The sequence below is a fragment of the Palaemon carinicauda genome, chromosome 16, assembly GCF_036898095.1.
Source record: "Palaemon carinicauda isolate YSFRI2023 chromosome 16, ASM3689809v2, whole genome shotgun sequence".
Taxonomy (NCBI): Eukaryota; Metazoa; Arthropoda; class Malacostraca; order Decapoda; family Palaemonidae; genus Palaemon; species Palaemon carinicauda.
Window position 1 is genome coordinate 119,950,675 of NC_090740.1, and position 17,500 is coordinate 119,968,174.

General features: G+C 31.8%; 2 protein-coding genes across 2 annotated transcripts in view; both read right to left on the reverse strand.

The window, feature by feature from the left end:
- The window catches only part of LOC137655839 (mitochondrial amidoxime reducing component 2-like), a 20,033-nt gene extending 17,488 nt beyond the window's left edge, over positions 1–2,545 (reverse strand). Inside the window, exon 1 of the mRNA XM_068390020.1 lies at positions 2,412–2,545. Within this exon, the coding sequence (XP_068246121.1) occupies positions 2,412–2,416 (5 nt within the window). The 5' untranslated portion in view covers positions 2,417–2,545. The remainder of the gene's footprint in view (positions 1–2,411) is intronic.
- A 3,595-nt stretch (positions 2,546–6,140) lies between these two features.
- The window catches only part of LOC137655840 (mitochondrial amidoxime reducing component 2-like), a 17,698-nt gene continuing 6,338 nt past the window's right edge, over positions 6,141–17,500 (reverse strand). The window contains exons 3-8 of the mRNA XM_068390021.1: positions 17,412–17,500; positions 16,181–16,357; positions 15,048–15,231; positions 13,305–13,507; positions 9,131–9,205; positions 6,141–7,466 (exon numbers count right to left, since the gene is read on the reverse strand). The exon at positions 17,412–17,500 is cut by the window's right edge and continues 34 nt beyond it. Coding sequence (XP_068246122.1) covers positions 7,304–7,466; positions 9,131–9,205; positions 13,305–13,507; positions 15,048–15,231; positions 16,181–16,357; positions 17,412–17,500 — 891 coding nt within the window. The 3' untranslated portion in view covers positions 6,141–7,303. The remainder of the gene's footprint in view (positions 7,467–9,130; positions 9,206–13,304; positions 13,508–15,047; positions 15,232–16,180; positions 16,358–17,411) is intronic.

The window sequence follows — 17,500 nt, forward strand, 5'->3', positions numbered from 1 at the left end:
AGTCTTGGGTAGTGTCATAGCCTCTGTACCATGGTCTTCCACTGTCTTGGGTTAGAGTTTTCTTGCTTGAGGGTACACTCGGGCACACTATTCTATCTTATTTCTCTTCTTGTTTTGTTAGTTTTTGTAGTTTATATAGGAGATATGTATTTTAATGTTGTTACTCTTCTTAAAATATTTTATTTGCCTTTTTTCCTTTCCTCATTGGGCTATTTTCCCTGTTGGAGCCCCTGTGCTTATAGCATCCTGCTCTTCTAACTAGGGTTGTAGCTTATCAAGTAATAATGATGATAATAATAATAATGATAATAATACTTTTCTTAGAACATCAATGACCAAAACGATCATATCAGCCATATGTACAACACCAACAATGATTCATATTTTGTCAACACAGTAACACAACAAAAGAAATAATAGCGATAATAGCAAGAATATTAACTATGGATCTTCCAAAACAACAACAACAGTGATGGTAACAATAACAACAACAACATCGTCACATCCGAATGATAACGTGACAAGCAGCTCGCTGAAGTCCACATTTCACAGAACATTGTCAAAAGGGTCTTCCCATTTCAACATTCAATCTAAGAAAACATTTCTGATGTAATTTTGGACATTAAAGGAATTATTCTCTTTACGTGAAAGTAATCATGTTTGAGAGAAGACTCTGGCACAATATTAAAGTTTTAAAGGCAGCTCATGAATGGCAGAGGCAAGGGACAGTGGCATTGCCCTATCAAGCAGGACAATGCCCTAGAGACTGACCATACATACATATAATCAGCGCCCAAGCCCCTTATCCAGCCAAGCTATGACCAAGAAGGACCAGACAATGGCTTCTGATAACTCAGCAAATAGACTTATTGGCTCCCCCTAAATCCCCCATCCTTAGCTCACAAGGATGGTGAACTTGCAGCGACCAAAGGAACTAACGAGTTTGAACCGGATTCGAACCCCAGTCTGGCGTTCACCAGGCAGGGACGTTACCACATCGGCCACCACAACCCTAATAATAATAGTATTTTATCTTATTTATTTTATTTATGAAGTTTTTATAGTTTATATATGAATAATCTGTTTTATTGTTGGTAGTGTTCTTAAAATATTCTACTCTAATTGTACATTACTTCTCTTGCAGTTTGTTCATTTCCTTGTATCCTTTCCTCACTGGGATATTTTTCCATGTTGGAGCCCTTTGGGCTTAAAGCCTCCTGCTTTTCCAACTAAGGTTGTAGCTTAGCTGGTGATGATAATAATGATAATGATAAAAATAACAATAATGATAATGATAAAGTTAATAATAATAATTGTGATGATGATGATGACGATGATAATGATAATGATGAAAGAATAATAATAATAATAATAATAATAATAATAATAATAATAATAATAATGATAATAATAAACAACAGACTAAAAATTATTTTCATCCATAAGGAATGGTGCATTATAATCACGTAGCAGTAACGCCAGATAACTTTTGCTATTTTTTTTTTTTTTTTTTTTTTTTTTTTTTTTTTTTTTTTTTTTTGTAAACAAAAGCTTTGATTATTGTTGCGTCTCGGGTGTTTTCTGTTTCGTCTAGGTAAGTTTTGGAAATTAATTTTTTTGCACCAGTTACAGTTTAGTTTGTAAGCTAAAAATACTCTTTAGACGTAGCTCTTCATTTGTTATAATTCCACGAATAAACATATCCCTATTATTCACAATGATATATTATACATTTTTTCACAATTCCAGGCGATATGGTAACGTCCCTGACTGGTGAACGCCAGACCAGGGTTCGAGTCCCGTTCAAACTCGTTAGTTCCTTTGGTCACTGCAACCTCACCATCCTTGTGAGCTAAGGATGAGGGATTTGGGGAAGCCTATAAGGTCTATCTGCTGAGCCCTAAGCAGCCATTACCTGGCCCTCCTTGGTCCTAGCTTCGGTGGAGAGGGGGCTCGGGTGCTGATCATTTGTATATATGGTCAGTCTCTAGGGCATTGTCCTGCTCGATACGGTAATGTCACTATCCCTTACCTCTGGTGCTAATCATATATATATATATATATATATATATATATATATATATATATATATATATATATATATATATGGTCAGTCTCTAGGGCTTCGTCTTGCTTGATAGGGCAATGTCACTGTCCCTCGCCTCTGCCATTCATGAGCGACCTTTTAATCCATTTTTGGCGTCAATGACCTTCGATGACAGGATGCCAAAGAACTTCAAATCATTCATTCAACATTAAAAACGGGCAGAAATGAGTCAGAGGCACTAAATAATCGCAACTACATCCGTTATCTTAATTGATATAATTAAACACTAGTATATTAGCACAACTCCTATGTATAATAAAGGTGAGTTGATTGATAGCTTAAGGCAACACGCACACATCCTTACCGCATTACGAATTGTCCGATGTTTGCGCTTCCACTGACTCCAAGAAGAGGAGACCCTTTGCTCTAGAAGCAAGCTTGTGCTGGCTTGATCTGTTACCAAGTGCGGAGAGAGAGAGAGAGAGAGAGAGAGAGAGAGAGAGAGAGAGAGAGAGAGAGAGAGAGAGAGGCACGTTTGAATGATTTAAAGAAATATTTACTGGTTAAATCATCTTGATTTAATTATAGAAAAGTTTAAGCTACATCATTAGTGTTTTTTATAGAATGATACTTATTTCATCGAGAACAGAAATGATAAAGATGGCAACTTCTTCTGCAATGGGTATATTTGGCAACTATGTTAAATTAAAGCACAAAGTTCAAAAGCAATCTTTATTCATTGAGAGTAACTATATTACTTAACTTCTGGATTTCTTTATCTTCGTTAAATGTCTTTCATCGAACGTTATCTGATTCATAATTTAATAAAAATTAGTTTTGGAAACAGATGTTATCAAGCAAATGAACAGGTCGTGCTATTGCACGTCCACGGGCGCACTGTATTCACATTTTTTATTTTTTTTTATTTTCTTTTTAATTTTTTTTTTTTGTCGCTGTGGACAAGGATCGTGATAACTATGCTCAATTTTTTTAATGAGGCGCATTTGCACTGACTCGCAGCGGTGCCCTTTTAGCTCGGAAAAGTTTCCTGCTATCTAATTGGTTAGAGCTATCTTGTCCAACCAATCAGCGATCAGGAAATTTTTTTCCGAGCTAAAAGGGCACCCCTGCGAGTGGTGTAAATCTGCCTCGCTAAAAAGAATTGACTATAGACAGGCGTTGCTTATAGAATTAAACGTTTTAAAGGCTACTCATGAACGGCAGAGGCAAGGAATAGTGACAGTGCCATAGCTAGCAGGACGATGCCCTAGAGTTTGACTATATATACATACGATCAGCGTCCAAGCTTCCTCTCTACCCAAGCTAGGCCCAGGGAAGGCCAGGGAATGGCTGCTGATGACTCAGCAGGTAGACATGTAGGCTCCCCTACACCCCACAACCTTTGTTCACAAGGATAGTGGGGTTGCAGCGACCAAAGGAACTAACGAGTTTTGAACATGATTCGAATCCAAGTCCGGTAGATCACCAGGCAAGGACATTTCTAATAGACAACCACAACACTATATATAGAATATATTTTTTATATTTGTTTTAACTATTATTACTATCATTGCTAGCTAAGATGCAAACATATCGCTCGCTTGCGACAACAACATCATAACTCAAAAAAATGTCTTTTTGAGTTATCCATATAGACATATTCATCTTCAAATGCTGATTCTTTTGGCAAAAGTGTCATAATTGTAGCTAAAAAATTGATCGCTTGAGGCGCTAAATGTCCTAACGACATATATTAATTTGAGTGTTTTAATTGATTAAAATGGCTCTACTGAAAAATAGCTATTTTTGAGTTATGACGACGTTGTCGCAAACGAGCAATATGTGGAAAAAGTAAAATGCTAGTAGCCCCCGGAATTTAAAATGGTGTTCTAAGAATTAAGAAAAAATAATAAATTAGAAAAAATAGATAGAAAAATAAAATGTAATTATATAGATATTAATATAAAACAGGAATTAGATAAGATTCTAATATCAATGAGAGTAGAATACTGTACATTTTCCCCTCTCCACCCAAGCTAGGACCAAGAAGGGCCAGGAAATGGCTGCTGATAACTCAACAGATAGATTTATAGGCTCCTCCAAACCCTAAAATCTTCGCTCACAAGTATGGTGAGATTGCAACGACCAAAGAAACTAACGAGTTTTAGCGGGACTCGAACCCCAGTCTGGGACGTTGATACCTTGACTGATAGTTTTGATACTAGATCAAGCGTGCTTTGTAATATATCGTTAATTCCCTGCTCTTATCAATTTAAATGTATTCATTGTTTGTTTAGATAGTGTATATCTTTATCTGTTATGATATTTGTTTATTTGTATTTAGAGTTGGTTAAATGTTTAATTCGTGCTTCTATATCAATTGTTCTTGTCCATTTTATCAATTATATATATACAGTACATACACACACACACACACACACACATATATATATATATATATATATATATATATATATATATATATATATATATATCTACACATATGTACACTATGATCATCATTACTTCTACTCCTATTGACGCAAAGGGCCTCGGTTAGATTTCGCCAATCGTTGCTATCTTGAGCTTTTAAATCAATGCTTCTCCATTCTTCATCTCCTACTTCGCGTTTCATAGTCCTCAGCCATGTAGGCCTGGGTCTTCTAACTCCTCTAGTGTCTTGTGGAGCCCAGTTGAACGTTTGGTGAACTAATCTCTCTTGTGGAGTGCGAAGATCATGCCCAAATCATCTCCATATATATATATATATATATATATATATATATATATATATATATATATACATACATAATATATCATCAACCGTAACTAGTCCACCACTGGACAAAGGCCTCAGACATGTACTCCCACATTGTCTGTTTATGGTCTTTCCACGACAGTTTATACCAGCAAATGTTCTTAGTTCGTCAATCTATCGTCTTCTCTTCCTTCCCTTATTCTTTTGTAAAATCTAGGGAACCATTCTGTTTTGTTTTAATATCCATATATTATCAGTCATTCTCATTATATATCCTGCCCATGTCCATTTCTTTTTCTTACGTGGTGTTAGAATATCCTCTACTTTAGTTTGCTCTTGTATACAAGTTGCTCTTATTGTCTCTTATTGTTATTCCCATCATTATTCTTTCCATAGATCTTCGAGTTGTAACTAGCTTATGTTATAAAGCTGTAGTAAGGCTCTTTTCTGATGCATAAATTAATACTGCTTGGACCTTCTGATTAATTTATTCAGAAGCCAGGGATTTTGGTGGCCTATATGGTAACGTCACCGACTGGTGATAGCCAGACTGGGGTTTGTGTCCCTCTCAAACTAGTTAGTTCCTTTAATGGCTGCTACCTTCCCATCCTTGTGAGCTAAGGATGGGGTATGGGGTGGGTGAACCGATAGGTCTATCTGCTGAGTCATCAGCAGCCATTGCCAAGCCCTCCCTGGTCCAGCTTGGGTGGAGAAGGGACTATGTATTTGATTTATTCAGAAGCCAGGGATCATGTTAGCCTCATTGGTAATGTCCCAGACTGGTGATAGCCAGACTGGGGTTCGAGTCCAGCTCAAACTCGTTAGTTTCTTTAATGGCTGCTACCTCACCATTCTTGTGAGCTAAGGAAGGGGGGAGGGAGTTTATAGGTCTAACTGCTGTGCCAGCAGCAGCCATTGCCTAGCCCTCCCTAGTCCTAGCTTGGATGGAGAAGGGTCTTGGGCGCTGATCGTATTTATATTTGGTCAGTCTCTAGGGCATTGTCCTGCTTTCTAGGGCATTGTTACTGTCCCTTTGTCTCTGCCATTCATGAGCGGCCTTTAAACTTTTAAAGTAGTATTTATAATTTTTTTTTAACATTTGTTACTTCTGCGTAAATTTAGTAATTCTAAAATTAATGGCAAATTTTAGGAAGCAAATAAAACCAAGAGAATAATTACAACAAATCACTTTATTTTGGATATACAATGATAAAGGAATTACAATGTGATTTTTTAGATATAAATGGTTTTATTGAGCAATTTTCATCTTATGGTATATTTAACAAAACATGAAAATTGAAAAATAAATAAAGATCAGTAACAATAGTCTAACTTATTAGTAACATAATCATGAAAGAATATATCATTTTAGGTACAAACAAGTAAAGAAAAAAAAAAGTTTGGTAATATATAATCTCTATCATCAATATAGTACCAAATTAATTAAGAAAACACTTCTGGCAGTGACAACATTATAAATCACACGGAATATTTTAAATTGGCAGTAAATTGGATGAAATTGAAGAATTGAGATATGTAGGTAAAAATAAGTTTAAATTTCATATAAGGCACATAGAAGTATTATAATCCAAAAATGCCTTTCGGGGAGTTTATTTAAAAATTATATCATTATCATTATAGTACTTCTGAAGAAATTTTAGTATCTTTTAAAGTAACATATGTAGGTAAAAATAAATTTAAATTTCATATTAGGCACATTCAAGTATTATAATCTAAAATAATCTTTCGGGGAATTTATTTGAAAATTAAATCATTCAAGTACTTCTGAAGAAATTTTAATATTCTTGAAATATATCTGAAGAATATCAGTTTCTTTGAAATAGTCTTGGAAAAACTCTAGCACTCTTCCAATATTTCCAAAGTATTCTCGTATTTCGGACAAAAAATTCAATATCCTTCAGAACTTTTCATAGAATATAAGTAACCTTCAAGTAGTTCTGAATAACTTTCAGGAATGTATAATTCTTTTAAGACATCTCGGTATCTTTCATGTATTTTTATGATATTTCGGTAATTTTGGGGTAGTTTATAATAAAAAACACCTTTCAAATGTTTTTTTATCAAAATATCGGTATTTTTTCATCCAGTACTGAATGAATGTTGGTATCCTTCAAGTGGAAATGGGATATCCTTACTGTCATTAATAGAGTTCTGAAGAAAATTTAGTATCCTTGAAGCAGTAATGAAGAAACCTTAGTCCTTTTCTCTGAATATCTATACTCTTCATCTAGTATTGAATAAATCTTGGATTCCTTCAAGTGGAAATTAGAAATCCTCACAGCCTTTAGTATAGTTCTGAAGAATCTTAGTATCCTTGAAGCAGTAATGAAGAAACCTTAGTACTTTTCTCAGAATGTCTTTACTCTTCATCCAGTTTTTAATAAATCCTGGATTCCTTCAAGTGAAAATGTGAAATCCTCACTGCCTTTAATGTAGGTCTGAAATCTTAGTATCCTTGAAGCAATACTGAAGAAACTTCAGTATCCTCTAAATTGAGGATAGACGGAAGCCCTGGCAATGGATACCTTGTCTCCAACAGCAACGCTTCCAGTGGCATCGATGCTCATCGAGATGCCAAAGATAGGCTTTGCCTTCCAGGCCTTTTCCAGTTCGGGAGGAGCGTCCTTCAACATCTGGTACCTTAGAGTATAGGATATTTAGTTAAATTCTCAAAAAAAAAAAAAAAAAAAAAAAAAAAAAAAAAAAAAAAAAAAACTATAGTAACGTTTAAGTTTATACTATTCTAAGCTTACTATTTTGAATACATTTTAATCACGTAAATTCTGAGCTATTTGTTTTTTTCGTTTTTTTAATTTATATATGAAATAGGAGATTTAGTTTTCTCCAAAAAACTAAAGTAACTTTAAAGTTTATATTTTTCTAAGCTTACTATTTTAAACACATTTTAATCATGTAAGTTCTGAATTATTTGTTCTTTTAAGTTTATATAGTTTATATATGAAAGATTTCTTTCAATGGTGTTACTGTTCTTGAAATATTTGATTTAAATTACTCCTCTTGTAGATTCCTTATTTCCTTTCCTCACTAGGCTATTTTTCCCTGTTGGAGCCCTTGGGTTTATAGCATTCTGCTTTGTCATGCGCGGGTTATTAATGAGGCACATTATTATTATCATCATTGTAATCAAAAACATTTTTATTATTGATGAATACGCGCATGGTCACATATAAAAGGAAAACACAACTCGCTTATTAAGCAAACTTAGACGGAGTAAGATGTTAAATGAAAGTTAAAAGATGTAAAAAGGGAAGTATATCAAAATGTAAAAAGGGAAATATATCAAAATGTAAAAAGGGAAGTATATCAAAATGTAAAAAGGGAAATATATCAAAATGTAAAAAGGGAAGTATATCAAAATGTAAAAAGGGAAATATATCAAAATGTAAATAGGGAAATATATCAAAATGACTATGTTTTCATAACGATAGCTGAAATACATCCTGACTAATATATTGCGTGAATGGAAACCGCTGTAAGTGAATGATAGATTAAATACGAATATAATTGAATAATACAATCATTCATGTTCACTACAACTGCATAATAGTCACTTTACAGTCATTAGAAATAGATAATTCAAGGAGTGGATATCGGGGTAAAGTAATATTTTTAAATTAGTTAAATTATTTATCCAATCAATGTGATACAGGTGAAATTATATTTTCTTCATATATGTTTCTTCGTCAGTAATTATTGACTTCAGATTTGATTTGTTTTGAAAGGGACCATAATTTAGTTATTTGATTGATAATAAATTCTTATTTAAGATATAAACTACGTGGTTATTTATACATATACACCTGTATAATGTGACAGAAAAAAATATGTATTTACACACACACACACACAAACACACACATATATATACACACATTATATATATATATATATATATATATATATAGACATTATATATATATATATATATATATATATATATATATATATATTGTATATATGTATGTATGTATATACATACATATACATATATATATATATATATATATATATATATATATATATATGTATATATATATGTATGTATGTGCATATATATGTATGTATGTATGTATATACATACATATATATATATATATATATATGTATATATATATATATATATATATATATATATATATATATATATATATATATATAACGCAAACGCACTCTACTGTATACTGTATATAAATAGGTATACATAAATGTATATGCATTTTAGATATGTATGTATGTATGTATGTATCCACCCTTCAATAAAATCAATATAGTTATCTACTTACTTTTTCAATGTGGTTAGTGGCTCCATATTTTTCATTTTTTCCCCTTTAATTGTATCAACTGTTGTCAGTATACATCTGAGGAGAAATATAAATTATCAGTGATATTCTATAATCAAGAAACAAATTAATCGTATAAAACGCAAATTATAACTCTTAAACATCAGACATTGACATATTTCAAAAGTCACGAGAAAACTGTGTATTTATAAATCGGAAATTTATTAATTTAAGAAATAATCATATCATAGTTTTTATATAGCTTTGGAATAATGCCATAACCCTTCATCCTGTCAGAGACAGATCTATAGGTCTAGCATTGTATCGTTTCTACTGAAATGCGTAATGATAGTTCATTGGGTTCGTTCTCTGCGTCGTATATCTTGTTTCATAGATCGTAAATCTAACCTACTTATTTCTAATATAATCTAGATTTAGAGTTTTTTTGCATAGTAAACATTACTAAATTGAAGATTTAAAAACTATAAAATTCAGGAATGGGCAAAATCACTTTTTTTATCTATTAAAAAACAACGTTAAATTCAAGAAATAATGACAACAACACGGAAATTTTATGTACTAAATAATGACGTTATATTCAAAGATTAATGACAAAAACACGGAAATTCTATGTACTAAATAATAACGTTAAATTCAAAGATTAATGATAAAAACACGGAAATTTTATGTACTAAATAATAACGTTAAATTCAAAGATTAATGATAAAAACACGGAAATTCTATGTACTAAATAATAACGTTAAATTCAAAGATTAATGATAAAAACACGGAAATTTTATGTACTAAATAACAACGTTAAATTCAAGAAATAATGATAAAAACGCGGAAATTTTATGTACTATATAACAACGTTAAATTCAAGAAATAATGTTAAAAACACGGAAACTTTATGTACTAAATAACAACGTTAAATTCAATAATTAATGACAAAATCATTGATGTTTTATGTAATAGATTACCAGTTGCTTTGAATGAAATAGTATTTTTTTTTTTCAGTATTATGACGTTCATCTTTTTAAAAGTAGAAAATCCAAATTACTTCAAGTTATGAAGTTCAAGAAATCTAAATTTTAAATGAAGCAGAACCGTTAGTTTTTGAAAACCAGAAAATACTATTTTTTATACATTACAATCAAATTATTTTAGTATATATATGATTAAAAGAACTGAAGCTTAAATTAACTTTTAACCGTATGCAGGATTTCAAAACAATGCATTTTTGTTTGTATTATAATAAATGTATAAAAATGTAACAATTATGTTACACAAGTTGTTTTAAGTTTCTAAGTTTTACAATTTACAAGCAATTTTTGATGATCGAATTCTGAAAAGCCTTTAAAATTTTTTGAAGTTAGTTTGTGATGAAATTTGAAGCTAATATAATTTTCCTTTGCACAAGAAAATTTGTCTTTAAAATTTGCAAACTATTCTAGATTTGCGAGAAACTTTTCTAGGTAAAGTTAGTTTGTGATGAATTTCGAAGCTCATATATTAATTTGTACATGAAAATTTTGTCTTTAATATTTGCAAACTATTCTAGATTTGTGAGAAAATTTTCTAGGTAAAGAAAATTTGTGATGAAATTTGAAGCTAAAATTATATCAATTTGTACAAGAAAATTTTGTCTTTAAAATTTGCTAGCTATTCTGGATTTGCGAGAAACTTTTCTAGGTATAATTAATTTGGGATGAATTTCGAAGCTAAATTCATATTAATTTGCACATGAAAATTTGGTCTTTAAAATTTGCAAACTATTCTAGATTTGTGAGAAAATTTTCTAGGTAAAGTAAATTTGTGATGAAATTTGAAGCTAAAATTATATCAATTTGTACAAGAAAATTTTGTCTTTAAAATTTGCAAGCTATTCTGGATTTGCGAGAAACTTTTCTAGGTATAATTAATTTGGGATGAATTTCGAAGCTAAATTCATATTAATTTGCACAAGAAAATTTGGTCTTTAAAATTTGCAAACTATTCTAGATTTGTGAGAAAATTTTCTAGGTAAATTAAATTTGTGATGAAATTTGAAGCTAAATTCATATTAATTTGCACAAGAAAATTTGGTCTTTAAAATTTGCAAACTATTCTAGATTTGTGAGAAACCTTTTTAGGTAAGGTAAATTTGTGATGAAATTTGAAGGTAAAATTATATCAATTTGCACAAGAAAATTTGGTCTTTAAAATTTGCAAACTATTCTAGATTTGCGAGAAACTTTTCTATGTAAAATTAATTTGGGATGAATTTCGAAGCTAAAATTATATTCAATTGTACCACAAAATTCTGTCTTTAAAATTTACAAACTATTCTAAATTTCATGAACAGATTTACTACTAGAATTATTAGATTACCGAATTCTATAATTTTCCAATCACACCAATAGAATTCTATCATATCTAAACCTTATTTTCGGTAGCTAAGATGAGTCCAAAGGTCAACAAATGGCCACTTAATAAACTCAGCATCTTATCAAATCGTTCAATCAGCCTGTGCAAGGACACAAGGAAAGTTTAACATAGACCAACCACTATCTTATCTAATCGTTAAACTTAGGGTAATACCGTTGTTAAAAGCTAATTCAATGTCATGTGAATACTATTTTTGTCTAAATTGAAGCTTAAGGATTTCTTTTACACAAAATTTTCTCTGAAATCCTTAAATAACTTCAAGTTTAAAAATCCCTTTCGTATAAAGTTTTCTTTTATAAAATTTCGTATTTTCCCTTCCTCATTTGCAACGCTAATTTTTTTTTTTCATTATTATTCTCTTTTTTTTTAGGGGGGGAGGTAATTTTTCTTACCTCTCACATGGCTTCATCCGTCTGAGAATTACATCAAATCTTCTTTCAAGTTTCGTATTTCCCTTCCTCATTTGCAACGCAAAATCCCCTATCTAGTTTCGTATTTCCATTCCTCATTTGCAATGCAAAATCCCCTATCTAGTTTCGTATTTCCCTTCATTTGCAACGCAAAATCTTCTCTCACGGTTCGTATTTCCCTTCCTCATTTACCACGCAAAATCTTCTCTCAAGTTTCGTATTTTCCCTTCCTCATTTACCACGCAAAATATTCTCTCAAGTTTCGTATTTCTCTTCATTTGCAACGCAAAATCTTCTCTCAAGTTTCGTATTTCCCTTCCTCATTTGCAACGCAAAATCTTCTCTCTAGTTTCGTATTTCCTTTCCCTCATTTGCAACGCAAACTCTTCTCTCTAGTTTCGTATTTCCCTTCCTCAATTCCTACACAAAATCTTCTCTCTAGTTTCGTATTTTCCCTTCCTCATTTGCAACGCAAAATCTTCTCTCTAGTTTCGTATTTCCTTTCCCTCATTTGCAACGCAAACTCTTCTCTCTAGTTTCGTATTTCCCTTCCTCAATTCCTACACAAAATCTTCTCTCTAGTTTCGTATTTTCCATTCCTCATTTGCGTCGCCAAATCTCTCTAGTTTCGTATTTCCCTTCCTCATTTGCGACGCAAAATCTTCTCTCGAGTTTCGTATTTCCCTTCTCATTTACAACGCAAAATCTTCTCTCTAGTTTCGTATTTCCCTTCCTCATTTGTAACGCAAAATCTCCTCTCTAGTTTCGTATTTCCTATCCTCATTTGTAACGCAAAATATTCTACCTTTTGCTATTTTCCTTACCTCTCACATGGCTTCATCCGTCTGAGAATTACATCAAATCTTCTTTCAAGTTTCGTATTTCCCTTCCTCATTTGCAACGCAAAATCTTCTCTCTAGTTGCATATTTCCCTTCCTCAATTACTACGCAAAATCTTCTCTCAAGTTTCGTATTTCCCTTCCTCATTTGCAACGCAAAATCTTCTCTCAAGTTTCGTATTTCCCTTCCTCATTTGCAACACAAAATCTCTCTAGTTTCGTATTTCCCTTCCTCATTTGCAACGCAAAATCTTCTCTCTAGTTGCATATTTCCCTTCCTCGATTGCAACGCAAAATCTTCTCTCAAGTTTCGTATTTCCTTTCTTCATTTGCAACGCAAAATCTCTCTAGTTTCGTATTTTCCTTCCTATTTGCAATGCAAAATCTCTCTAGTTTCGTATTTTCCCTTCCTCATTTGCAACGTAAACTCTTCTCTCTAGTTTTGTATTTCCCTTCCTCATTTGCAACGTAAAATCTTCTACCTTTTGCCATTTTCCTTACCTCTCACATGGCTTCAACCGTCTGAGAATGACATCGCCTATTTTCACATAGACCCAATCGTCCTCATCGTAAGCCTTGGAGCCCTTGACGATGATATTTGGACGGAAGTTATCCATAAGGACTGGCTCTTCCAGACGGGAGTTCAGGTCGTCCAAGGAAGATTGACAGGCCAGGTGGTAGCTACTGACGTCTGTATACAGAGCCTGTTAAATAATAAAAAGAAATAAACAATGTTAAATTTCTTCTTAATGAAGATGAAGTAAATTTTTAAATTTGTTAATTGAACACGATACCACAGTAACATGCATCACTATCAGGTTATTTATCAATCAGTTTTATCAGAAATCTAGATAAATTTGTTGTTGTTGTTGTTCTATCTATGATTTTAAGTTAGTAGCATCGAAGGTCATTGACTCTAAGGAAAAAACGTTATTGAAATGATGGTCATCTTTTCTCTATATTTGAGGACTGGGGGGTTGCAATTTTTGGGTAGTAGGCTACCATAGCCTCTGTACCATGGTCTTCCATTTTTCTTGGGTTAGAGTTCTTTTGCTTGAGGGTACACTCAGGCACACTATTCTATCTTATTTCTCTTCCTCTTGGTTTGTTGAAGTTATTATAGTTTATAAAGGAAATATTTATTCTAAAGTTGTTACTGTTCATAAAATATTTGATTTTTCCTTGTTTCCTTTCTTCACTGGGCTATTTTTCCTGTTGGAGCTCCTGGTCTTATAACATCATGCTTTTCCAACTAGGGTTGTAGCTTAGCAACTAATAATAATAATAATAATAATAATAATAATAATAATAATAATGATAATGATAATACTACTACTACTACTACTACTACTACTACTACTACTACTACTACTACTAATAATAATAATAATGATGAGGATGATGATGATGATGATAATAATAATAATAATAATGATAATACTACTACTACTAATAATAAAAATAATAATAATAATGATAATACTACTACTACTAATAATAATAAAGATAATAATAATAATGATGATAATACTAATAATAATAATAATAATGATGATGATAATACTAATAATAATGATAATAATAATACTAATAATAATGATGATAATACTACTACTAATAATAATAATGGTGATAATAATAATAATAATAATAATAATCATGCTATCAAGTTTTTTGTTTAAATATCGTATCATAAACTTAATCAAGGTACGAACTTTCATCATTATCGTAATTGCTTCAGCTTCCTGAAGTAAGGAATGCATCGGGTAATTTAGGTTGCTCATGAATAGAACAAGGGATAGAACAATAATGTCCTAGAGACCGACCATATATACATATGATCAGCGCCAAAACTCTCCTCCCAAGATAAGACCAGGAATGACTTAGCCAGACAATGACTGCTGATAATTCAGCCGTTAGATATTTGGGCTCCTCCAAAATCCCCTTTCGTAGCTCAAAATGACGGTTACAGACTACTGGAACCTATTTGGCTTGGATGAAGCTCGAACTCCAGCCTACGGAATGCTATACAACGGTTACAATAAGCTGGCATAAAGTATTTATATCCCTTTCTACCTGAGGAGGTCTGATGGTGTACAGTTTATCTTGTATCGTGTAAATGTTTGATACTTCTACTACAATGAACTAATCTTGAATTATGATGATCGTGAAATCATAGGGAGCCTGGAATACTAGATCAAACCGCTGTACTCTAACCCAAGACAATGGAAGAAAAACACTTACTCGATCTGTTTTCCTGTACTGAGTGAATTCATGTTTAACTTCTGGCTTCCTTGCTGGCCTGTCTTTAACGAAGTCTCCTTTATATATGAGTCTTACTTTCTCCTTGTCATCGTATAGGACTTTTGAGAGCCAAGATGATACTTCATCTCCGCAATCTATTCCTTGAATTTTTACTCCTCGGAATCTGAAGAAACAGAATTAAAAGTGAGTAAAAAAGTTGTTAAAATGTTGAATTCACAGGAATTCAGGTAGGTGACCGAGTGATGTGATGTCGGGAGAGAATTTCACAGTGAATAAGTTAATATGATAGAGAGACAAATGAAATTAGTTGATTTCGTAAAGAGTTATTGTAAAGAGAGCGAATAGAATCGAGAGAGAGAGAGAGAGAGAGAGAGAGAGAGAGAGAGAGAGAGAGAGAGAGAGATGGCGTATAAAGGCATTGTACGAGTTAAATGCTTACGTTGTAGTTTTTTATAAACAAGCCAGAACCAAAGGCTAAAATGCAGAAACAGACAGGAGAGAATTAAGTGATCAGAGCTTCCTTCTCCACCCTTTCTCTCTCTTTTTTCATGCACACACATAATACATAATACTAAAAATGAAAAATCAATATATATACAGTACATAGTATTGCATGTCAAAATAACGGCTAAATATTTAGAAATATATGCCCACACGCACCCCTTCTCACCAGGGCATGGCTACTTCCCTCCCCGAAGGATGGATATATATATATATATATATATATATATATATATATATATATATATATATATGTGTGTGTGTGTGTGTAATATATATATATATATATATATATATATGTATGTATATATATATATATATATATATATGTATATATATATATATATATATATATATGTATATATATATATATATATATATATATATATATATGTATATATATATATATATATATATATATATTTATATATATATGTATATATATATATTATAGCCAGACACTTGCTCTTTATTATATATATATATATATATATATATAGAGAGAGAGAGAGAGAGAGAGAGAGAGAGAGAGAGAGAGAGAGAGAGAGAGAGAGAGAGAGAGAGAGATCAATAAAATCAAATAAATACAAAAAGCATTTCCAAAGACGTACTTGGTTTCCACAATCGGATTGTTTTTGAGGTCATTTTCAGTATCGACGGATATGTCTTCATGACCCGGGAATTTCAAGGTCAAGGTGCGACCTTGCCACGAGGTCACAACGGCTGGGAGCCGCGACGCTTGTCTGCCCGAGACAAAAATGCCTTCTGCGTTGATTATCATGAGGGCTCTGGAATAATAATAATAATAATAATAATAATAATAATAATAATAATAATAATAATAATAATAATAATAATAATAATAATAATAATAATAATAATAAATAAATAAATAAAAACAACACTAATAATAATAATAATAACGATAATAATAACAATAATAATAATAGTAATAATATCAACAACAACACTAATAATAATAATAACAACACTAATAATAATAATAATAATAATAATAATAACAATACTAATAATAATAACAATAACAACACTAATAATAATAATAATAATAACAATAACAACGCTAATAATAAAAATAACAATAACAACAACATTAATAATAAAAATAATAACAATAACAACACCAATAATAACAACAACAACAACAACAACAATAACAATAATAATACGACACGCAATGCCCAGAGGGGTATGACTGTGCCCTATTTATCTTCTCTCATATTGCAGTTATATTCTAGACGACGGGGGACAAAAATATTTGTAAATTTGTAATAATGAACAGGTAATGTCATTTCCTAGCTTATCAGTGCATTCATATCTCTACAAATAATGGTCATGACTTCGACCCAACAGAATAAGAAATATATAAATATAAGTCCTAAATTATTGTTGAAATTGATGTACAAATTTGAAAATGGTTTAGGCAGATTGTAAATTATTTTTGGTATCAAAAAGGCCTCCTCTATTAATAACTCCTTTCTTAATATTTGATTGTTGAATCCATAACTCTCGATGTATCATCTTGCTTTGAAACTCACTTGTTGTTCATCTTCTTGAGATTAAGTTTTTTAAGTCATACAACTGTAAAACATATACTGAGAGAGAGAGAGAGAGAGAGAGAGAGAGAGAGAGAGAGAGGAGAGAGAGAGAGAGAGAGAGAGAGAGAGAGAGACATTGTCTTACCCAAGGTCCTTTAAATTAAAAGGACCTTGGTCTTACTTGTCTTCAAGATGATCATCATTCTGAGAGAGAGAGAGAGAGAGAGAGAGAGAGAGAGAGAGAGAGAGAGAGAGAGAGAGAGAGAGAGAGAGATTGTCTTACCTGTCTTCAAGATGATCAACACTCAATCCATAGATCCCCGCCTGAGCTTCTTTCAGCAGAATGCCACGAGCAGATTTTAATGGATAGAT